At 35.6% G+C, this 25,448-nt stretch overlaps 1 protein-coding gene across 1 annotated transcript in view; it reads left to right on the top strand.

The window, feature by feature from the left end:
* The window catches only part of MOCOS (molybdenum cofactor sulfurase), a 105,673-nt gene that overhangs the window by 49,749 nt on the left and 30,476 nt on the right, over positions 1–25,448 (top strand). Inside the window, 6 exon segments of the mRNA XM_051969755.1 lie at positions 689–770; positions 7,161–7,204; positions 7,207–7,284; positions 10,336–10,441; positions 17,704–17,842; positions 25,045–25,149. Coding sequence (XP_051825715.1) covers positions 689–770; positions 7,161–7,204; positions 7,207–7,284; positions 10,336–10,441; positions 17,704–17,842; positions 25,045–25,149 — 554 coding nt within the window.

Raw genomic sequence — 25,448 nt, 5'->3', positions numbered from 1 at the left:
TTCTCCCTCTCTTATCTTCCTCTCTATTTAATATTCTTTCTACTATTCCATGCAGCCCCTTATTAAAAGCAATAGGGAGAGCTTATTTGCTGAGAATAATAATGATTCACATGTATATAATACTTTGAAGAGGCAGCATCATCTAACAGGTAGGGAACTAACCTCAAAGCCAGGAAGACTTGAGTTCAAGTCTAAACCAGTATATTGGTTGTATGATTTTGTATAAATCACTCATTTTCTCAGTGTTATAGCGGTTTAGATGTAGAGAATGTTTTGACTTAGACTGGTAGGAGGAATTTCCTCATCACAGTTCCAGCCCCTGTCTACACAAATACCTTAAGGTGTACAAACTTTCTTAACAATAGCTCTTTAAAGAAGGGAATCTAAATATTCTTATCCCCATATGCTAAATAAGGAAATTGAGTCTTATAATTAATTTGTGGATACAGCAAGCATAGATTTGAAGCCAAAGAAGATGTGTACATCTTCAGTCTGATGTAATAAAAAAAGAACCCTGGGTATTATGTCAGAGGATCTGTTGAAGAACAGGTGAACAAAAATCTCTATATAGCAAATCCCCCCCCCCCCATTCTTTATTCAAGCAATTTCAGGTCAATTAAAGACATTTGCAATTGCTCAGTTATATCTTTTGGATATAACAATTGTTTTGTAATCTTTATTCATATAGGGATGGAATCTATAGATGTGCCTCTAGATGAAAATAGTGGAGAAGAGTATCAGATTTGTCAGAGCAAAGTCTGTACAGACAGGTAAGAATTTTAAAATGTAAATCTCTGATTTTGATTTGTAAATGTATTATAAGCATGTAAATGCTCTATTGGTGCTTAACCAGTTTTGGACAAAAGTTTTTTTTTTTTTAAATAGGAGTGATAAATTATTTACACAGTGTTTAAATTACAGTATTTATGAATTTATTGGTTTTCCCATCATTTACCAGCAAACGGGTGATTTTTGTATAAGCTTATGTATCTGAAACCAAGTTAATTGAGATGAAAATTTGAAATGAGATATTTGATCTCATGGTACAGGAATGTGATTTCCTTTTGGGACTTTAGACATTTCTGGATGGGGGAATATTCCACGAGAGCATCTTTTTTTGTTATACTGTGTTATAGAAATGCTTTTTTTTGTTCCATAAATTAAAGATAAAATGATAAATAAAGAAGATTTGTGAGGTTTTTGTCTTTGAGTCCACTACTAACACCTGGATTACAGGTACACATAGAAAGCAATATAATAAACTTTTTGGCATTTCATGTGTAAAGGAGAACCCTCAGATGCTCGTATAGACTATGAGAGTCCTAAATGGTTTCCTGACATCAATCTTTTATTTATTTATTCATTTATCTATCTATTAATTTATTTATCCAACACACATTACTTTATGAATCATATTGGGAGAGAAAAATCAGAGCAATACATAGCATGTGTTGATTTACATTTAATCTCCATAGTTTTTTTTTCTGGATGCAGATGGCATTTTCTGTTCAAAGTCTATTGGGATTATTCTGGATCATTGAACCATTGAGAAGAACCAAATCTTTCATAGTTGATCATTGCACATTCTTGCTGTTATTGTGTACAGTGTGTTCCTTGTAGTATTCTCTTCTCTAAAATATAATGTTCTCTGGGAGCAGGTTTCTTGGGGGCTTCTGGGAGCAGCCTTAGGTTCAGCTCAAACACCTCAAATGCAGCCAGGAATTAAAGTCCAAATCCTTTATTGTTTCCTTCAGAGTCTTATCTCCTTTACTTGGGGCTCGGCTAGTTTTCTGGAGGCCTTCTGGATCTTGCCTCTAGTCCTTTGCCTCTGCCTCTCTCTCTAGCTCCCTCTGAATGTCTCTGCTTCCAATGCCTCCAGCTAGCACAAAGGTGGAAAAATGGAATGAATCTGTCTCCACCTCCGAGAGTGGGTTTCTGTTCTAGTGGGCTTGTCCTTCAGTGGGCTTGTCCTTCCTGGCCCTGAGACCTCCTCCTTATATATCCCACACTGAGTACACACCAATCATTATATCACTGGGAAACTATTATTTGTTGTAGGATTAAATCAATGCTAAACTAGATTTAATCATTGTCTCCTCAATTCTACTTAGTACCTTGTTTCAAGTTGTGGCCCACAATATCTCCTTGTAGGATCAGATCAATCATACTGAACCATGCTAAATTAGATAATTATTTTCTCTATCAATTCCAGTGACTTAGTACCTTGTAAGAATCCTAACAGTTCCTATTTCTGCTTATTTTGCTCAGCATCAGTTCATGTAAATCTTCTCAGGCCTTTCTAAATCAACTTGTTCATCATTTTTTATAGAACAAAAATTTACCAGCATCTCCATATATCACAACTTATTTATCCTTTTCCCAATTGATGGGCATCTACTCATTTTTCAATTCTTTGTTGCCATAAAAAACAAGCTGTTACAAACATTTTTGCCCACATGAGTCCTTTATGATTTCCTGGGTTATAGCTCCAGTAATGGCACTGCTGGGTCAAAGGACATATACAGTTTTATACCCCTTTGGATAGTTTGATTGCTCTCTAGAATTTTTGGATCATTTCACAATTCCACCAATGATGTATTGTTGTCCCAGTTTTCCCTCAGCTTCTCACTTTTTAACATTTTAATTTAATCTCTTTTCAGATTTGTACATTAGAGTCTTTGAACATTTATACTGTTGAGGGAAACTTAAAAATTAGGCAAAAAAAAGAAAGGCATCTGATTCTTCCTGTGACATTCTTATCAGCATATTCCCAAATTCAAGAATTCCAACCTTCCATACGGATGTTAGCTGGACAGGTATTGCTTCTTCATATTGGAACCTGAAGTTTCTTGGATCAGGTAGAAAATAGTAAAAAGAAAATAGTGTCCTTGGCTATGACTCAAGTACATGACTAAACCTTCTTGAGCCAGTTTGTATGCTTTTAAGTATGCTAAATAGGGGCAGGAAAGAGATTAAAAGCAACTAGGTAGTATAATAAATAGAGCTCCAGACCTGAAGTCAGAAGCACTGAGTTTAAATATGGTCTCAAACACTTAAACTATCTTTAAGATCCAGGACAAGTCACTTAACTCTGTCTCAGTTTTCTCATCTGTAAAATGAGTTGGAGAAGGAAATGGAAACCACTCAGTGTCTTTGACAAGAAAACCCCAAATAGGGTCACAGTGGGTTGGATGCAACTATTGGCTAAACAACAATGTATAGGTTACTCAAAGCTTTTCTTTTCAGTACTAGATAAATTGATGGTTTCTTATATCTATAAGATGGATTAACAGCTAAGTATAGAAGGCTAAAAAAGGCACAGTGATGTAAAGGGAAACATCAAAGTAAATTTCTAAAAAAGAATATATGATGGATTTAATTTATGATTATATTGATTATATTATGATTATAATTTAATTATGATTTTCCAGATATCTAAAGAGGAAATAATACTAAATGTTTGGGAAAAAGTCAATTGTTATTAAGAAGAAAAGAAAAGATAAGGATATGCAACATAAACAACTTAAGATATATGTCTTCATTTTTATTTCTTGGAAATATATGACAATGATCTAAAGTATATGAATCTTGATGAGAATATGAGGAAGGAATAGGATAGGCTTTTACAAATAATACTCTCTGGTAGACTGTGTCTTCATGGATACAAAATTTATTGGAAGATTTTTATCATTTTTAGATTACAAAAGAACATCTTATTCAGTAGTAGAACAACATGCAGTTACAAGGACTCCTCTAAAAAGCTATCTTCCTTGTATATGCCATATTTATACCAGATTCCTTGATAGATGCAATCACAGTGGTTACTTTGTTCAGCTACCCTTAGATCATTAGACTCAAAAGAGGAATAAAACAGGTAAATAAGTAGCCACCCCTATCCCCAAAGATATCATCATAATGTCTTTGGTAGAGTCCAAATCAAGGAGAGATTTCCATAAATAATGATGCCTTCTTGATATTCCTTTTCATGGATCATAGAATCATATTTTTAAGAGGTTAAAGGAACTTCCAGCTTCCTCTTTAAATAAGACCTTGTTGTAAGATCATAAATTTAGCTTTGGAAGGGACCTTAACAGATAATCTTTGTGGCCCAGCAATGTGAAATAGTTTTCCCAAGGTTTCATAAGTGATAGTAACTAGCCAAAGGAGGATTCAGACCCACATCCTCTGGCTCTAGATTCAGGGCTTTCTCCACTGTGCCATTGTATTGATCGAATCAAACTTCACAATAGAATAAATCCTCCTCAATGAGGTCTACAACTATTTTTTTTTTAAATTCAATTTTATGTTATTTTCATGAAAGTCTGAATTTTCTCCCTCTCACTTCCTTTAATCCCTCTCATTGAGAAAGCAAGAAAAGCAATATAAACTATAAACACAGATAGTTACATAGAATGAATTCCTGTATTAGTTATATCCCCCAAAAGTCTCAGTTTTGCTCTCTGAAGTCCATTATTTATCTGTCAGAGGATAAATAGCATGTTTTATCATTGGTTCTCTAGATCTATGGTTAGTGTGGAATTCTAGTTTTCCCAAGTTGTTTTCTATAATTATAAATATGATTATTATAGTTCATTATAATATATATTATAATAATATAAATTATTCTTCTGGTTCTATCCACTTCACTCTGCTTCACTTCATACAACTTTTTCCAGTTTTTTCTGATACTATCCCTTCATCTTTGTTACATAACAATAGTATTTTATTTTAGATTGAAGTACTATAATTTGTTCAGTCTTTCCTCAACTGATTGGTACTCTCTCACTTTTCACTTCTTTATCATCACAAAAAGAACTGTTATAAATATTTTTGCACATATAGATCCTTTCCCTTTTTAATTTGGACATCCATAACTATTGAAATGAGATTGGACCACAAAGGAAAATATAAATAGATGCTCAAATCCCTCTTGTTCAGGCTAGCTTCTTTCCTGAACTCATTTCCAATTATTAAAATTTTTTTCAACAAACTGGATATCTCAAACTCTACATGCCCAAAACATCTTTTCTTCCACTCTCTTCCTTCAGTGCTTTCTTGGTGTTGAGAACACACCATTTTCCTAGACTTTGCAAATTTTATATCATTCTTCACTCCTGGCTGTCTCTTGATCTACATATCTAATCCATTGCCATATCTTATTTCTACCTTTATAGCATCTTTTTTATCCAACCCCTTTCCCTCCCCTCACACAGCCATAATGCTAGTTTAAGCCATCATTACCTCTTGACTAGATTATTGCATGAACTTTCTAATTGGTATCTATTTCAAATCTCTGCCCTATCTAATCTGTCCTTTGCTGAGCTGCTAAAGTAATTTTTCTAAAGTTAAATTGGTCCATGTTGTTATATATTCTAGTTATTATGTATTACCTCCAGGATGAAATATAAAACCCTTTCTGTTGGTCATTTAAAATTCTTTATAACCTGTCTCTTGCTTATGTTCCTAATTTTATATTTTGTCTCCTACATTCATTCTCTGATCTCCCTAAATTGGCTTACTAGTTGTTCCTCAAACATGATACTTCTTTTCCTTTCTCTGTATTTTTATACTGGCTGTACCCCATGCTTGGTATGTTCTCCCTCCTTATCTCTTGGTTTCCTGGGCCTCCTTTAAGAAGCTACATTTCTAGAGGAACATTCCTCCGTTCTAGAGGAGCTGATTATTTACATGATAATAATATACAAATAATTGAATGTTAAATATAGTTGGATAGGTGACCCCAATCAGGTAATCTCTCTCTCCCTGTATATGTATGTTCCTATATATCTGTTATATATTTATGTACATACATATATCTACATATATGTATTTGTATATACACACATATACAAATCTTAGAGAAATATTGCAAATGAATAAGGGACTAGAAGAATTCAGACTAGATTGCATTAAAGAAATTGATCTGTACATTTAATGACTACAAGCTATTGCCTTACAAGCTATCTTTAAAATATTCATATTGCTAAAGATTACTTGTGAGCTGGAAAATAGCAAAAAAGATATTTTGTAAAACATTTATGATTGGAGAAGGAGAGGATAATAGACAAGCAGCTCAAGTACAGCCTGTTCCTCATGTAATGTTGATGGGTGTAGAGGAATGTTTCCATCACACTGGGCTGGGCAAATACTTTGTAGTAGTCTTCGTAGGACAAAGGCAGGACATAGGTGGATTGCAATCTATATCATTGGGAACAGCATTCCCATCAAGGAATTCACAGAGCCACTGGATATTGCAATATAATTGAACTTTAAAAAATTTCATTATTTTATGAATTGTTGTACTTCTGGATACTTTACAGATTGAGAAATTATTGGACTGAATATTTTCAGAAGTTAAATAGTAACACCTTTGATAGCTACATGGATAAGATGTTCTGTCTATTAAAAAAAATTTATCTTTGTTTAAAAAATCCAGTTAGTTTGGTGTTATCTTGTATTTGTGACAAAATTAGTTGTCAAAAACAGTTTTTATAGGCAATTTCCTAAAACTACACAAGAAAATAAAAGTTACATAATGAGATCTTGTGTTTGCCTCCCCTTTCTAGATGTTAGCTATTTTTTCTCCTTAGTAGAAAAAGAAGTAAAGAAGATTTTAAGAACATCTGTATTTGTATCTCCCAAATCACAATTAGAACACTGACAAAACTTGACAATGTTTACCTATTTTTGAGAGACTTTAATACATCTCCTCCTTTCTCTCTCTCCTCCTCAAAAGAAAACAAAAAGCAGGATCAAAAAACAAGTCAAAACTATGACTTTAAAACTTTTTCAAATAGCAAAGCTGTAACTCTTATAAAGTGTGAAATTCTAAGCTTTGTGGTTCGGGATGGCTATAATTACATATAGAATGCTTTTCAGAATGATTTTTAAAGCTTTCTTTTTCCCTCAAAAGGTTCACATAAGCAGCAGCTTTTAAATATCTTATCAAAATTGTCAATTCTCTCAGCCTTTAAAAACCTTGTTTCTCCCCTTCCCATTACTCCATATGCTTCTGAGTGTTACTTACAAGTTCCACTTAACCTGAATGTTGGTTAAACAAGATTTTGTTGTCCTTGGATTTGAAAATTAAAAGAAGATTGAGAGTGATTATAGACTATTTCTTAAAGAAAGACTAACCATCTCTGTTTTTTTCTTTCTAGGGTAAATACATATGATTGTGGGGAAAAAATTTCACATTGGTTATCAAATTTTTTGGCCGTCATTGTCGTTTGATCAAACAGAGTTCAGATTTCAACAGAAGTGCAAATAAAAAACATAGAAAAGGTAAATCAGTTTAGCTTGGCTCTTGGGAAATTGGGATCTAGACTCACCTAATGTGTTGGCCCTTGAACACATCAGTATTACATGTGGAGTTAATTTATAGGAAGATATATTCTTATACATAAAACTGAAACTGTGCCATCTTTCACATTACAAGGGGAAATTACAGACCTTATACCAGGCAAGGTGACATATTATTGGTTAGTGGATATATAATGGTAGATTGGCTATTAAAAAAGGTTTCAAGAGTTGATCTCAACCTCTCTCTTCCAAGGTTCAGATTTCAGATTTATATATAGCTTACTTATAGAAGTTTTTCACTCTAATGCAGCAATTTTCTTGTTCAACTAATAAATTATCAAACATTGGGCTACTATCAGAAGTCATAGGTTGTAGACTTGTCTCTATCCCTTGGCAAAACGTGAAATTTTATATTGAAGTTTTAATTTCTTCGTTTGTAAATGTGTAGTGTTTGGAGACTCACAGGAGACAGTTTGGGGGAACTCTTTAAAAATAAAAACCATCATTCAAATAAAAGACATTATTCCTTGCACTGTGACTTATCCTAAAGTCTTCCTTTTATACTTCAATGTGATGTGAAAGTGACTGATTCTTAAAGACTTAGGAGGCCAGGAATGCTGGTCTTGTGGATGTTCTGTATTATGTATTCATCACTTGAGCACTAACCTGTTTGAAGAAGTTCATGCTGTTATAATTCATGAGGACCATTTACTAAAACATGGAAGAGTTTCAATCTTAATTAGTAGTGAGAAAGCCATACTTATGACATCATGGCTTGTTTAAGTATTAAAGTGTCAGTATGAAATGGAGTGATCAGGTCCTGGTACATTGATTTATACTAACCAAATGCCCAAAAGTCTGATTTGTTATCCAGAATCCTAAGTTATTAAGAAATTCCATTTATGCACTGATTCAATTCACTAGTAACATTCTTAAATATTATTCTTTCTTAATGTTTATTTTTTTCCCTTTCTCTCTTTTTTCTCAATAGTATTTCATTTTTCCAAATACATGTAATTCATTTTTTGTAAGATTTTGTGTTCCAAATTTTTCTCTCACTCCTTTTTCTCCCTCCTTCCTGTATGGGCAAACCCTTTAAATGTATTTATATTAATATTTATTTTTACAAGGATACTAAAATTTGATTTTTACAATGGACCTAAAGGGGAAAAAGAAAGATTTCATGGTGGCTTTTGCTTATGTTGAATTACATGATAACTATTTGCAAAAAGGCCACCTCAAAATAATTGCACCTTATTTACCAATATCTCTTGCTGAGGTAGATAACTTCTACAAAGAAATCATTAAAAAAAACCCCTCAAAAATTGCATTAACATAAACTATGATAATGGGTAATTCATACAAAACAGCAAAAATACATTGGAAAATAGGATAAGGAGTAGGATCTTATATTGTAGTCTACATAGAAATTTTGTCTATAAATTATCAATGAAAAAAATTGGCAAGCCCTAAATATAGTGAACCCCAAGTAATAATAATAAAAAAGAAATTGAAAGTATTTTAACATACAGGAAATAACTTGGTACTGTTCTGGTAGTGATGTGTATGGTGAAACCAAACTTATAGGAAAATATTAAAAACAGATATAAAACTAGCAGAAGAAAAAATAATAAGAAAAAGATATAGCAAGTAATTGAAACAATTCCAATCTGACATTTAAGCAGGTTCTTGATATCTAAAGTGGAAAATGGTTATAGGAAAGGACACTGAACAATAAAAAAGTACACATTCAGTCCCCATGATCTTCTCTGTAGGTTCAGATAGTTCTCTCTATCACGAGTCTATTGGAATTGGCCTGAATCCTCTTGCTGTTGAAAAGAGCCAAGTCCATCACAGTTGATCATTGTATAATCTTGTTGCTTGTACAATGATCTCCTGGTTCTGCTCATTTCACTTAGCTTGTTCATGTAAGTCTCTTCAGGTCTCTCTGAAATCATCCTGTTGGTTGTTTCTTACAAAACAATAATATTTCATGACATTCATATACCACACTTTATTCAGCCATTCTCCAACTGATGGGCATCCACTCAGTTTCCAGTTTTTGACCACTACAAAAAGGGCTGCCACAAACATTTTTGCATATGTGGGTCCCTTTTGCTTCTTTAATATCTCTTTGGGATACAAGCTCAGTAGAAACACTGCTGGATTAAAGGGTATGCTTAGTTTGATAACTTTTTGACCAGTTCCAAATTTGAGCCTTATGTTTTTCTAACATATTCTTTGTTGTCCTTTTCTTGTTCCCATATTTGCACTGAAATCACAAAATGATTTCACACTGTGTGTGTATTAATTTTGTTGGTTTAACTGGATGGCACTATCAGGATCTTATAATTTTTCTACTTTTTTATCCCCTCCAAAAGATGCTGCTGTTTAAGCTTGCAACTATTTTTATAGTGATTTTCTTTTTAGCAATTGTTTATCATGAGCACTGCAAAACAAAAGGATCAAATTTCCCATGAAATCTTTATTTTTGTGTTTTGGTTCATGATGAAAACAACTCCACCAACTCTTTTATTGCTGCTTCAAGGAGAACCTGTAAATCCACCTTGTATGCAGCTTCAGCTTCCTTTTGTCTCCAGGCCATATTTCCAGCTGGGTAAAACTAGCCAGAGCTTCAGCTGTGTTGGCACAGTATTCCAGAACTCAAGGCCTCCTCCGCATGATGAGGAAGCACAGACTTAAAAGGGAAGCAGTGTAGTGCATTGAAGACAGCCATAAATTAGAAGTTACAGGACCCAAGTTCAAAATCCTGGCTCTGCCATTTTAGTATCTATAAGGGAAGGTGTTTAATTTTTCTGCTCCACACTTGTTTTGTACTTGAATGTGTTTGAGTTATGAGTTTCATTCATTTTAAGAGGAATTTTCATAGCATCATTATGACTGTCTTCCAGTTTTTATTTTTTAGCAGAATGCTTCTCTAATTTTTTTAATGCAAATTAATAGGAAATGGATATATTTTGAAATTACTTCATACTACTTATGATATTAAAATGCTGAATTGTTTCTTTTTAGATTTATCTCATTTTACAACAGCCTCCCTTTCTTTGGTAAATGAAGCACAGTATCTCCTGATAAACCGAGCTAGTATTTTAGAGCTTCATCAGCTGTTAAATGCAAGGTAAGAAATACTCTCGTAAGAAAGGTGAGAGTCATGTAAACTGTTGGAAAATGATGGATATTTTGTAGACAACTGTTTCTTACAGCTTGTTCTGCTCTCTGGGGTGGTCTTCTTATTTCTTTCAAAATGTGATTCCCCCTTATTGGTATTCCATAAATTCAACAAATATTTATTATTTATTATTAAATGCCTATTATGTGCAAAGCACTTTATTGGTGGATTGGCAGGCTTAGCAGTAGATGTTCTCTAAAGAGGTAACTTTATTGCTATGGCAGAGAGGTAGCCCTTGTATCTCATAAAACTTGCATATCAGAAACCAAATTTATTGCAGTGAAATTTGAGGGTTCAGTTTGTACTTGATCATGAATAGGAGTGGGGGAACTTGTATGATGAAATATGGTCCCTTGGAACTTTTCCATGTTCCTTCAGACCTGTGAGGGTCTCTGGTTTTAGGCCAGCTGCCATTACCACTGATGTAAGTGCTGACACCTTAGATGAAGGTCTTGCAGACTATGGATGACATATGGATGACATTTCCTCTCACGGGCTAGGTAGCTCTTAGCTGTTTCCCCCTTTTTCATGATCTGTGCCCAATAATGTTCATGGGGTCAAAGAGCTAAACTTCATAACCATACTTGTGAAGATCTAGCCATATAACTATTCATATATTTAGGATGGGGCCAGGATAGGTTTTCAGTGAATCCGCAGTTTTTCCAACAAAAGGGCCAAGGACTGAATCACCTATAGGAATTGAAGATGCATGATGAAAAAGAATCCAAATCCATTTTAATTCAACAAACATTTTTAAGCCTGTACAGAATGGAGGACACTGTTAGTTGCTGGAGGTAGGGAAGATTTAAAGGTTAGATAAGATATGGTTCTTTCTCCAAAAGAGCTTACAATATTGTGAGAGGATTAGATCCAAATATACCACACAGTATTAAATTGTAAGTAGATTTGACAGATGTAAAACAAAATAGATATAAAGTATGAGGTAATCATTAATGTAATGAGGTAATAAGGGAGATCACAAAAGGCTTTAGGGATTTGGAACCAGAAGACCAGAGTTTGAATCTTGGTTCTATTTCTTATTTACCTGCAATTTGAGCAAATTTCTTCCTTTCCCTGAGCCTCAGTTATCTCATCTATAAAATAAGGAGATTGAACGAGAACAGGACTTCTTAAACTTTTCCACTTGTGACTTTCTTTGGCTTGAGAAATTTTTACATGACCCCCAGGTGTGTGTGTGTGTGTGTGTGTGTGTGTGTGTGTGTGTGTGTGTGTGTGTATGTATGTAAATAGATATACAAATCAAACATTTACATTTAAATCATAATTTTTCAACTCCTACATTCAGTTTCATGGCCCCACATAGGGTGGCTACTCATTTTAAGAAGCTTGAAACTAGATGATCATTAAGCTTACTTTTAGTTGCTGATCTATGATTTTATGGCCAAGATGGTATTTGCTTTAGAGATAGGGGTCCTCAAACTTTTTAAATAGGGGGCCAGTTCACTGTCCCTCAGACTGTGGGAGGGCCAGACTATAGTAAAAACAAAAACTTTGTTTTGTGGGCCTTTAAATAAAGAAACTTCATAGCCCTGGATGAGGGGGATAATCGTCCTCAGCTGCCGCATCTGGCTCATGGGCTGTAGTTTGAGGACCCCTGCAAAGGATGGTCAAGAATGCAGCTCCAAAACATTACTATAAATATTGTGGCATAGATAAACAAATATTTTGTTGTCTTTTCATTGACCTTTTCCTGGGCTTATGCATAACAGTGGAATCTCTGAATCAAGGTTTAGGACATTTTAGTCACTTTCTTTGAATAATTCCATTTTGTTTTCCAGAAGAACTCAATTAACTCACAGCTCCACTTATAATTAATGTACCCATCTTTCTATATCCCCTTCAGTATTCACTATTGCCATTTGTTGCCACCTTTGCCAATTTATTGGGTCTGAGGTGAAACCTAGGGTTGTTTTGATTTGCGTTTCTTTTACTGTTAGGGATTTAGAGCATTCCTTCATTAGAATGTTAATGGTTTATATTTCTTATTTTGAGAAACTTTTGTAAATATTATAAATGTGTTTTAAACTTAAGTGATAGCTATTGAAGGTTTTATAATTATGATTATGATTATTAGATATGATCTTGATACCCTTTATCATACCTTCCTAGCTGACCTCATCTGGATATTTTATACCCTCGCTATGGCTTTCCTAAAATATGATATCCAGACTAAATATAATTCCCCAAGTTATGATTTAACTGGGGCAGAGTACACAGGAATAGCCTGCTTGAACTTAAGACTTAAGCCTCAGTTCTGGAAAACAGAGTGGCTTCCACTATCTTGACATTACATGTAGAGTTTGGGTTTAGGGGGGCAGCTATATCCACTGTTTATTCATGTACAGCTTATATTCTACTTAAGCCCTTCTTGAATTGTTGTCTAGCTGTAATTACTCATACATATAAAGTTGATTTTTTGGACACAAGTATAGGACTTTACAGTTATCTCTATAAAACTTAATGTTATTAGAACCCTGTTTTATGTTCTGTTCTGTCAAAATCTTTTCAAATGCTGGTTATGGCTTAATTTTACTCTTTATCTTAGTTTAAAGAAATAGCAAAAGGTGTTATGGGCCCAAACTCTGTACTTGAAACAAGGATTCTTACAAGGTGTTAAGTCAGTGGAATTGATAAGACAATTGTTATCTAGTTTAACATGGTAATTAATAGTTCTTTAGTTCAGTACATGGATTTAGTACTTAATATAGTTCTACAAGATTGATACCTATTCTATAAGATTCACATCTATGATAATGTAATTATAATAGAGCATATAAGCTGGGATAATTTCAGCCAGACAGATTCATTCACTTCATCTCATACCACCTTGGTGGCAGGGCTCTCCTCCTTCGCTTCTCTACTGAAACCAAGACTCTGGAAGGCCTTTAAGAAAGCTAGCTGGGCCCCCAGGCAAGGAAACTAGACTGTGAAGGAGATAATAAAGGATTTGGACTTTAATACCTGGCTATTCTTGTGGTGATTACTCTGCTGAAAAGAAGGCTGGTCCAGAGACCTCCAGAAAACCTACCAGAACATTACAAAAAGGAACTTAATTCAATTATTTTCAATTCAACATTCATCATATGCCTATTTTGTACTAGGCCCCACATCAGACATTCAATTAAAAAGCATCTGTAGCAGCTTAGACAATTGAGTAAACTTGGTATCTTGATTTTGATTCTTTGTTAACTCTGTGATCATAGTTCTGTTGTAGGTTAAACTGGGAAAGCAAACTTCAGAGAGTTCAAAGAAAATATATGTAGAATACAATGACCTCACCTTCTTTAGCTTGTATGGATGTACTTTCCAAAACAAAACTTATAACCCAGAGAGCTAGAATAGTGAAGGCCTTCAAATTCATGTCTCATGCAGATCACTTGCAAGGACTGGAGGTGTTTGGCCTAAAGAATAAAAAATTTAAAGGGGTCATATCTTCAAGTATTAAGGATTATCATGTGAAAGAGGCATGAGATTATATTACTTGACTACAGAGGGAAGACTTGGGAACACTGTTAGGAAATTGTAGAGACCCCATTTTCAATCAAATGTAAGGAAAATCTCCCTACATCAGAGTAATCCAAAATTCACTACCCTGCTTCAGGCAGATTGGACTCCCACTCATGAGAGGTCTTCTAGCAAAGGATTCCTCAACACTCATTGGGGGATGTTAAAAAGGAAACTTTTTGTTAATAAAAGAGATGGATGTGTTTTTAAATCTTTAATCTATCAACAAATAGTTATTAAATATTTGCTGTGTACCAAGCAGAGTGTTAGGTACTGGGGATGCAAGTACAAAGAACAAAACAAACTCCTCACAAGGAGTTTAGAGCCTTTTTCCCCCACTGAGGCAGTTGGGGTTAAGTGACTTGCCCAGGGTCACACAGCTAGGAAGTGTTTGAGGTCAGATTTGAACTGGGGGGGGGGGGGGAAGAGGAAGAGGGACTTCCTGACTTCAGGGCTGCTGCTCTATCCACTGCTCCACCTAGCTGCCTCCAGGAGTATAGATTCTAATAGAGGAACATGAACATATATAAAGTGCTGCATAAATATAAAGATAAAGCTGATAAATATAAGGCAGTTAGGGGTGAAGGACATTAATTATGGGGAGATAGGAAAGGCAAGATCCTTAAATGAGTGAGAAGGAATTAATAACAGACTCCAAAAGGTTTAAAATAAATGATGTAAGGCGTGAGATAGGGAATCATTAAGTAAGGAATAAAAGCTGTAACAATAGCAGCAATAATAGATAATATTTATGTTAGTACTTACTATGTACCAGGCACTGTCCTAAGTGCTTTACAAATAACTTGTTTCATCTTTACAACAACCCTGGGTGGTAAGTACTATTATTATCTCCATTTTACAGATAAGAAAACTGAGGCAAATAGCTGTCAAGTGACATAATAGGGTCACACATCTATGATGTGGCTGAGACTTTGAACATAATGAGGTTTGAAGTCAGATCTTCCTGACTCCATGCTGGGCTCTCCATCCCCTGGAATGAAGATCTAGTTGAAGCTGAATAATATGAAATTTTAATGAGTCACGCCAGCCCGTCTTCTCCTTCATCTCTGTTGCTCATGTGACCAGGAATAGAAAAGGTGGGTGGTGGGAGTAACCCAGGGCTGAGGTGTAGTGAGAGATGAACAGAAGAAAGATAAAGGAGTGAGGGATCTGAGGGGACAGTGCTGAGTTGTTCTGTTGTGTTCCACCTTTTGTAACTCCATGGGCCATAATGTCCAGGGAGCTTTCCTGACAAAGAAATTTCCTTTTCCAGTGTAATTAAGCAAACATAGGTTAAGAGACTTGCCCTTGCTCACACAGCTGGTAAATCTGAGGCTGGATTTAAATTCGGGTTTCCTGATTCCAAGCCCAGAACTGAGCTAGCTTGAATTGGAAAAGGGAGGAAAGTTGAATTCAGAATAAGGATAATGTCTTGGAAAAGGCCTGAGGGGCACTTGAAGGGCTTAATGAGGACAAGGAAGGATAGGGAGAGATGGAATGGTAAGACTTTATGATTAGATAGAGGAATATTGCAGTTCTTAATCAGAAAAATGGAATATCCAGTATATGACTTGCCTTATATGTGACTAAAGTCATTTGGAGGAGTAGGTCATGGATTCAAGGAGGCTAAAGGATTGGGAGGTTAGGTAGAGGGGAACAGATCATCAATGTGAATATTGTAGTGTGAATATTGAAGCTTCATAAACTGTGGGTTGTGAATATGGGGTCAGGTAACTGAATGTGAGAGTTGGGGAAAATTTGGCAACAGTAAAAGGTTTCCAAATACAGCGACCAAGGATTAATTCAAAATCAAATGGGTAGTGAATCCGAGGTGTTTCTGTCAGTGCCTGCCCATGTCGCATTATGTGACTTTACTGCAGCCTTGGTTCTGAACACATAACATGGGCCCTTTGCACTGTGCAAGCGCGAAGGCTACCAGAAATGCCCTTCTCAGATTCAAGATCCAGTTGAGTAAAGATTTCTGGGACAAAAAGAGGTGGTGAGTGGGAAGAGTTTAAGAAGCCTTGCCCTAGTGGAAGAGAAGGATTTGGGAAATAGAAGAGGAAGGTGAACACAATGCTGAACTCCTTGACAAAGGAGGGAGAATGACCTGGGGATCAGTGTACAACAGCAATCATGATTTCAGTTGGGCATTGTGATTGGACTTCACAGGAGGAGAGGTTGCTGAGTAATGGAAGCAGAGAGGGAGAGGGTAGAAGCTTCATTGGGAGGCAAGAGCCTTCTTCCAGTTTGGGTTGGCCAGGGAGGCCGAGGGTGGGAGACTCTGCTAGAGGGGAATGTTAGCCAGGAGGAGGGATGTGGTTGGAAGGCCTTTGGGGGACTGCTCCACAGAAGGAAGTGTGAGAGAAAAAGGGACAGAAAGAAGGACTCTCCAAGGGCACGGTGGACAGGTAGACGGGGATGAGTGAAGGTGGGTTAAGTAGGATGGGACTGAAGTCAATGGAAGATTGCTTAATTGATTAATCTAGGGACAGTGAGAGATTCAGGAAGTGGGAGGTTGTTAGCTATAAGAACAGTAGTCAGTGGGACCTGAGTAGTGGAGCTCAGTCTTCAATGTAGAGGGTTTGGGGCTGGTAGTGGATCTGGCTTGCCTCTTCCATTCCCTGATGATACTTCTTTGGGTTGGTGAAAGGCCCATTAGCATTCTGTACTGACTCTCCTTGGTATTTTAGCCTTTCAGGATTTTCCACAGAGTGCTTTTAAAGCTGTCTCACAGTTTTGCATCTTTAGAAAGAAATAAGGCCATCGTTTAATGAAACTTGTAAGGCAATCTGCTTCTGACATTTGGCTTTAGAAGCCCTTAATAGCAGTATCCTAATTCACCACTAGATGGTGATATTTCCCCACACTCTAGGACATCCAAGGAAAAAGAGGTGTCACTTTCCCTTCTTAAAAAAGAGAGGAAAGAATTAAATTTCTCCAGAAAATAAAGAAACACTTCTGCTACCCATCCACAACTATTGGGTAGCAGAATCCACGCTTCCAGTTCAATGATTTTTTCACTGTGCTCTGCTCAATATTCATCCTGTCTTCCTGAGACACAGTTGCCGACTCCAACTTCATTCTATACCTTACTAAGATTTTTGTCATGCTGCTGATTTTTGATGGTTTTCTCCAGGGTAATACGACAAGTTACTGAAATCTAATTTGTAACTCCTGCTGATATTTTTGTGACTTAACGGTAGGTGGTTTTAGGTGATGTGGATGTATTTAGACAACTGGAGCTCAATATTATTATTTAAAAGATTTCTATTTTATTTTTGGAAAATTAATTCTTTTCAGTAATCAACACATCAGTTAATCAACAACCATTTTTAAAGTGTATATAATCTTTTCTTCAGGTTTCCCAAGCCTTTCATGTCTCTTAACAACAGATGATTTAAGAACTACCCAACATTTTAACCTCTGCTTTCTCCCAAGAATTCATGCTGTGTCTAACTATAAACTGTAGGTGGGCCACTATTCTCCATTTACAGTTTAATCTCTGTTCCCAAAAATTTTGGTAATGAAGTCTTGTAAACAATTTCCCCCCTAATTACCAAAGCCCCATGTATATGTAAGATGTCAGTAAATGAACATTAGTAGTCATCTATTCAGACAGATAAATAGTGTTTACAATACAATTAATATGTTACTTCTAATTTTGGGGGGTTGTATATCAACAGTGATGAAAATAGAACAGAAGAATTATTGTCAATGAGGGAGCTAATTCAACGTTTCCGTGCCAACATAGTTATCAATGGAACTAAAGCTTTCGAAGAAGAGAAATGGGATGCGATTTCTATTGGCACCCTAAATTTTCTGGTAAGTAACAAAGAGTTCTATTATTTGTACCCAGAGGTTTCCACATAATTCCAAGTCTTATTAGTACTATAGAAAGAAAACTGATTCTAGAGCCTTTGTTAATTCTGCCTCTGATCTTTACTCCTTGTGTGACTTTGGGCAAGTTACTTAATCTAAGCCCTCTTTTCCTTACCTTGTCAACATTTTTAATCAAGCTAAGAGGATGGTGATCTAGAAGAAACTGGTTACTTGGTAGATCTCTAGTCTTTCTAGCTTAAATGCTGTTGAGATATGATAGGAGGATCAGCATAGTGATGGCTTCTGTTTGGTATCTAGATGATATGATGTATTGAAGTATTGGAAGGACTCTTCAATGAAAGAGAGATTAGCCTTGTTCTGCTTGTCTTGGCAAAACCAGGAGAAATGAATGAATGAAACGGATCAAGTAATTTATACTTGATATCAGAAAAGCAAAACAACAGCTTCCTAATGATAGGAAGTTAGAAATTTTTAGGCAAAGACTAGATGATTACTAGTCACATGTCATTTGAAGGATTCCTTTCAGGTATGTTCTGGGCTAGATTGATTGAAGTGAAATTGACTACTGATTATTGTAAAGATTCAGGGATTCTGACAAGTCTGCCATCGTTTTTGGTCGTTTTTTGAAATTCCTTCCCAGGCAATGTGCATCTTTTACCTAAATCTGGTCAATTTTGAAAATTCAGGTTTGGAACAGAGTAACCAGTCATCACAAAATTTCAGTTATCTGTCTCTATAATTAATATGAAATAGTATTTTTTAAAGATATGACTTTGCAGAGGGAGACGGCCTGGCAGTGTGACTAGAATGCCAACCTCTACCACATACTGACCATGTGATTCTAAATAAGTTATTTAGTCATTTCGATGCCCAGGTAATTTTCTAAATGCTCTAAGTTGCAGAACCAATGCCATTATACACTGGAAGAGGGAATTTCCTTAGCAAAAATTTCCTAAAGCAGGGAATTCACAAATCTGATATATTCTCCGCTTTCTTTCTCACACATTATAAATTCATTAAGGTACTAATAAAAACAGAATGTGAGCATTCTTGAGTATGAGATGGTCTCCTCTCATGAAAAATTCACAGAATTCCAAGCCATCAGACCTTTGCCACTGACCTGAAATGCAAGTTAGCTACTAGTCAGTTGCCTTTCACTGCCAATTATGGTTTTGGGTTGACAGCATAGCAAATAATATTTGAAGATTGGGAGTTCCTTTCAACCAGTTCTCATCATTCTTCACTTTAAAATTTTCTGTTGCTTTGAACTTTAAGGAAATAAAGAAAAGGAGGAGAAAGAAGGGCTTGAAAAGAGGTAAGGCATATAGTGAGGTAGTTTTACTTGTGAGGGAGAATAAAGAGCATATTTGATTTGGCATTTCTTGATAGTGAAAGTTGACAGAAAGTGGTTGATTATGCTTAGAATTCCAAAGACCAAATAGTCAATGATTCTGACTTCAACTTTCTGACTATCTAAATAATAAACATTTAATAGATAAAACATTTATTTGGTGCTTATTATGTGCTAGTTATTGGTTATTAATGTCATAAACTCATAACCTCTCTCTTTTCCCCTTCCCCCCCTCATTTCTTCTCTTTTTCTGGTTTTCCTCTTTTTTTGACTCATTTCTTTACCATCTTTTTTGATGCTTCCTGTTCTTCCCATGTCCCTGACTTGGAGTTTCATCCCAAGTTCTGTTTTAGTCTTTTTTTTTTTTTTTTTTTTGCCTCTCTACACACTTTCTTTCAGAGATCTTTCCCATTCCCCTCTACCTCCCCTCACCCCCCAAAATCTTACCTATCACTTCTTGGGAATGACTCTAAAATCTGCTCTGAGAGCATTGTCTTTTCATTTGCACTAGTCTCTGTATTCCCACTTGTCTGTTATAACTTTTATATAGAGATTGTATCAGTGTCAGGAATATTGATGAAAATGAACTACAGATGCAGGAGCCTAGACTAAAGAATCTAAACTAAGACTAGGGGTAGTAGGAGGATGTAGGCCCAAGAATGGGCCCGGCTTAGAAAAGGACCAACAAACTTGTTACCAACACATTAGGTTAAGAACCAGGGAAATCATCAGAAATGAGAAAAGCTACAAGTACCCAGGTCAATGCCAAGCAGTAAGTGAAAATTAGGGCAGGATCAAAGTAGTACTAGAAGGTCAAAACAGTCAACTTCGTCTGGAATCCAGGGACAAGCCTGGTTATCGGCACTCAGAAACCCAACATTCTGAGCAAGAGGAATCAGAAACTCCTAAGCAAGGAATCTGGGCATTGAGTGCAGGACACCAACAGCAAAGCAGACCTTGAGACTGCCAGTGCTTTGTTTCAGCCAGGGAATTTTATCTACTTAAGGTTGAAACCTTGTTTTCTCTTCAACTGCTCTGTACTTTTTTCTTCTGAGGTGAAATAATTCATAATTTTCCTGTTCCTCGTTTCTGCAATGTTTTGGAAATGAGCTTGCAATCTAAACTACTGTTGTCCTTGGTGGGCACATTTCTGCATTTGACAAAGGCATTACGTGTTTGCCTGAAATTTTAGATCTGAAATGGTCTTTTACTGATATCTTTTTCTTAATTTCTTTATATAGATTAAAGTTTTTTGAGAAATAGCAGTAATCAATGTCTTTAGTAAAAGATGGCTAGGCAGAGGTTCAGGCCTCTGATACCTTTAAGACAGATGGCTAAGGTTTCTGTTGCTTCTAGGGATCAAAAGCAACCAAACATCCACAAACTTAGTGATTAAGGTAGCACCTAGGGCATTATGAAATCCATTAAAAAAGGTCTGGCCTGAAGTCTAGAAACCCAGAAGTCAAGACAGAGGTGAAATAATCAAAGTTTTAATGGCCAGAAATAAATCAATCATCTTAGAACCAGGAGAACAAAAATTGAAATGTAAGGAAAGCATGGCTCCAACATTCTAGATGACAGATAGTACAAGACACTACAAGCAACTAAAAATCAAAAGTGAACTTCATCCTAGAGCCTTTGGTCTATATTATTTCTTTCTCAGAGTGGTTGGCAGTAGTATATGATTGAGGTATATGTAAGAAATAACTGATTATACTATTATTACAGGCACACTTTCTTTGATCATGGCTAGGTTTTAAAGTATAAAAATCTTGAAATACATTATATTCTTACTATATCTCTATACCTTTTTAAGGATTTGGATTTAATTATGATGAACACAATAGAAATTAAAGAATCTGGCCAGAGTGTACATATCTAGCACTGAACTTCAATCAATAAGCACTTATTAAGCACCTACTATGTGCTAAGAATTGGGGATATAAAAACAAAAATGAAACAGTATCTGCTCTCAAGGAACTTACATTGTATAGAGAACTATATATATATTTAAATGCAAGGTCACTTGCTTGGGAAGGCACTAGTAACTAGGAAGATAAAGTTAGGTTATATGTAGAAGGTGCTTCTTGGAAAATGAGGGATTCTAAGAAGTGTAGGTGAGGAGAGAGGACATTTCAGGCATGGGAGATGGGGGATGGGAGAGAAGAGAGATGCTTGAAGTGAGGAGCAGAAAGAAGGTGAGTTTGCCTGTATCATAGAATGATGAAAGAAGAGTAATACATAATGAAGCTGCAAAGGTTGCTTGGGTACAAGTTGTGTAGGACTTTAGAAAGTCAACTAGAATTGTTTCTATTTGATCAAGAGGCAATAAGGAGCCATTAGAATTTATTGTAGCGTGTCATGTGATCATTTTTGGACTTTAGTAGTTTGTGGAGAATGGATTGGAGTGGGGAGACACTGAGGGAGAGCAATAAAGGGACTAGTCATCTAATATTTATTGAACATAACCTGTGTGTAAAGCATTGTGCCAAATGTCCCAGAAAAATACTACTAATACTATTGATGATAATAATAACAATAATTCTTAGCTTATAAAATTGTAGAAGTATTTCACTATTCCTTTTGAGTTCAGAAGCTACTACTTATGATTTCAAATTAGAAAGACTGGAAGATAGAATAGGATGATATGTCTGGGATGGGTTGTTTCACAATACTATAGAGAGAGGTTGAGTCTGAGTGTATAAATGTTTTAACTTATTCTTTTTGTGCTTGGAGTTGATGATGTCTGGAAAATCATATCCGTTCAAAATAACATAATTGAGGCAAGGCTTATCAAGTTCTTTTGATAAATTGTTGTTTTAATGTGATTTTACTCCAGGGACAACCTTAGAGAAGTGCATTTACAATGTCCTCCAGGTCAATGGGTGTCAGGTACTATAACTTTGGTTCTATTGTTTTCCTCATTTCTCTGAGTGAAGACTCTTTCTAGCACTTCAGCTTGTTGCCCATTTGCAATAACTCAGCAGGATGAGATTTGAGTGTTTTGATCAAAGATGTAGGTAGTGTTTTTCTATTCTCACTTAGCAGTGCCTTTCACCTGGGGATTTGGGTGATGATAGGAATAAATTTGATCCCAAGATGGCAGCATATACCCAAACTTAACTTACAGTATCAGCTAATATTGACTTTTTGTTAAAAGGAGGAAGATCACCAACACTTGGGGCTCTTTAGGCAAACTCATTTCATCCATGACTCTTTCCCTAGGATGTGAGGAAGTTGGAGCCAGATATCTCCTTTTCCCTCAGGTCAAGACTTCAATTCAATTTACTGTAATAAACATGGATTAAGTACCCACTGAGTTCCAAGCATAGAAGGTACAAGGGAAAAATAAAATAGCACATGCCCTCAAGAAGCTTACATTCTGTTGCCGGAGAAACAACAAGGATGTACTCAAGCCAAATCCAAGATGGGAGGAATGGGGCTGGGAAGGATGGATGGTCCCCAATCTTTAAACCTTTGAACTAAGGACAGCCAAAGTTTATGGTTTCTTTTAAGACTCAGTTTAAGTACACCTTTTAGGAATCCTTTTCTGGTCTTTCAGACTATAAGGGCCTTATCCTCTAAAGGCATATTTTATCTTTTCTATATGTACTTGAATTTCCTGATATGTATACACACATATATGTATGTATGTACACAATACATATTTAATATATATATAAAATATGTATTGTGTATATTTTTGTATAATTGTATGTATGTATATATATATCTTTTATCTGTTGTGTGTCCCATTGGAATGCCCATGTGGACATTCCAAGTTTTTATTTGTCTTTTTTGGTGACCTCCTTAGTTCCTATGAGTCTATGGTCATTTCTTTTCAGATGCTTCCCAGATCTAGATATCCAACCCTAATTTATCTCCTGTGCTCCAGTCCCTTATCTCCAATTATTTCTTGAACATATTCAAATTAATATAGTAAAGGCACTCAAATTGTGACTGAAATTCCTTGTTTCTATTGAGGATAGCACCAACCTACTAGTCCCCTGAAATTTGTGACCTTAACATCATTTTTGATATCTCCCTCTTTCTCATCTCCCACCTCTCACCATTGAGCTGCCAAATCTTGTTTATTCTATATGCACACTGTTCTTTTTCACTATATGAATAACACTTTAGTTCAGGTGTTCACCACCTCATTTGGATTATTATAATAGTTACTTAATTGGAATTCTTGGCCTTCACTCTTCTCATTCAAGTTTGTCCTCCATATCACTAACAACAATAATGTTTATTTATTTATTTATTTTTATTAAAGCTTTTTATTTACAAAATGTATGCATGGGTAATTTTTTAACAATGACCCTTGCAAAACCTTGTCTTCCAAATTTTCCTCTCCTTTTCCCTATCCCCTCCCCTAGATGGCAGGTAATCAATACATGTTAAATATGTTAAAATATATGTTAAATCTAATATATGTATACATATTTATATAGCTATCTTGCTGCACAAGAAAAATTGTATCAAGAAGGAAAAAAACTGAGAAAGAAACAAAATGCAAGCAAACATGAACAAAAAGAGTGAAAATGCTATGTTGTGGTCCACCCTCAGTTCCCACAGTCCTCTCTCTGGATGTAGATGGCTCTCTTCATCACAAGATCATTGGAACTGATTTGAATCATCTCATTGTTGGAAAGAGCCACGTCCATCAAAATTGATCATTGTATAATCTTGTTCTAACAATAATGTTTCTAAAGCACAGTGCTGACTGTGTTATTCTCTTGCTCAAGAAGCTTCAATGGGTCCTTACAGTCTCCAAAATAAAATATAAACCTCACAGCTTGCCATTTCAGCTAGAGCATCTGGCACCAGTTTGTCTTTACAGAATGAAATTTCACATGAATTTCATAAACTCTTTAGTTCAATCAATTTGACCTACATTGTGTTCAATGGTTTTGGTATTTTATTGCCTGTTTTTATACCTTTATATAAGCTGTCCTCCATGATTGAAGGGAAATTGACTTCCTTGTCTTTGATGAACTCCTCATCTTTGCTTCTTGGAAGCCCTAGCTTCTTGAAAAAACTTAAAACTTTTGGGTTACCTCTAATAGGAATCCTTCCTTATTCCCCTAAAACAATATCATATTCTTTCCCTACTCAAATTATCATGTATGTATTAATCTATTTACACATGGTATATTCCCTATTTTCAGCTCTCTTTAAGGGCCCCATTTTCATTTTGTTTGTGTGCCTCCACTGCCTCCTAGCTTATTGGATTGTGTGGGAAGCTACCATATGACCTAGAGAAGTTAGTTTTTTGCCACCTGAATAGGAGTCTCTTCTGTTCCCTGCGGGGAGGCCGCTTCCCCCATCTCCCTACCTAGGGACACCTTTCCTGACTGCTGCAATTTCAGGTTATGTCATTGTTCATTTTGCCCTATCTCCCCAATGTTCCAAGAGAAACATTTGCAATTCAAAATTTTTCTCTTTTCCTCCACAAAAGAAATGTTCAACACACAGAGGGTTGTTAATGCATAAACAATTGATGTAAGGGAAAGGAAGAAGCATTTATTAAGTATCCACCAGGTGCCAGTCACTGTGCTAAGTGTTTTATAAATATTTGATATTAGCTGAATGATTCCCAGGTAGGTACTAGATTGTAAAGGACACTTGGGACTAGTGTTCTTTCAGTGATAGTGTCTTTAAGCTGTTAAGTATTATTGAAAAGTTTTCAAGTTAGTAATGTTTAGGTCCATTATAGACATCCCGATGAAGAAAAGTAGCAATTGTGTGTGTCACAGATCTATTTTGCTGTAGTCTTGTAGTGTCTAAAAATCTCTCCTTCTATCTCTTGTTTTTGTTGCTTTTTCAGGTGTTAGGACCATGTCACAGGTGCCAAATGATTTGCATTGATCAACAAACTGGAGAAAGAAACCAAGATGTATTTCAAACACTTTCCTCTACTAGAGAGAGGAAGGTAAGTGGAACTGCAAAGTATCTTTATGCTATATATTTAGATGCTCTGAAAATTATCTGTGGCTATTACTTTATTTATATCTGGTATTAAGAAATTTTTATAACTGTGATTGGATTTTTTTTGTACTCTAAAATTATAAGGAAAAAAGTATCATGATTTAAGGTTTCTATGGATTTATTTATTTTTAGAGGTAGGAAAGTAAATAATCAGTTATTCATTGATTCACTTAATCAAAAAGTTTTGTTAAATTGCTGGGGAATGGGGTGTTTCATGAATCCTTGGGGTAGAAGAAGTCATTA

The sequence above is a fragment of the Antechinus flavipes genome, chromosome 1 (genome assembly GCF_016432865.1).
Source record: "Antechinus flavipes isolate AdamAnt ecotype Samford, QLD, Australia chromosome 1, AdamAnt_v2, whole genome shotgun sequence".
NCBI lineage: Eukaryota > Metazoa > Chordata > Mammalia > Dasyuromorphia > Dasyuridae > Antechinus > Antechinus flavipes.
Note: the sequence above shows the minus strand (reverse complement) of the source record. Positions and strands in the feature narration are given on the sequence as shown.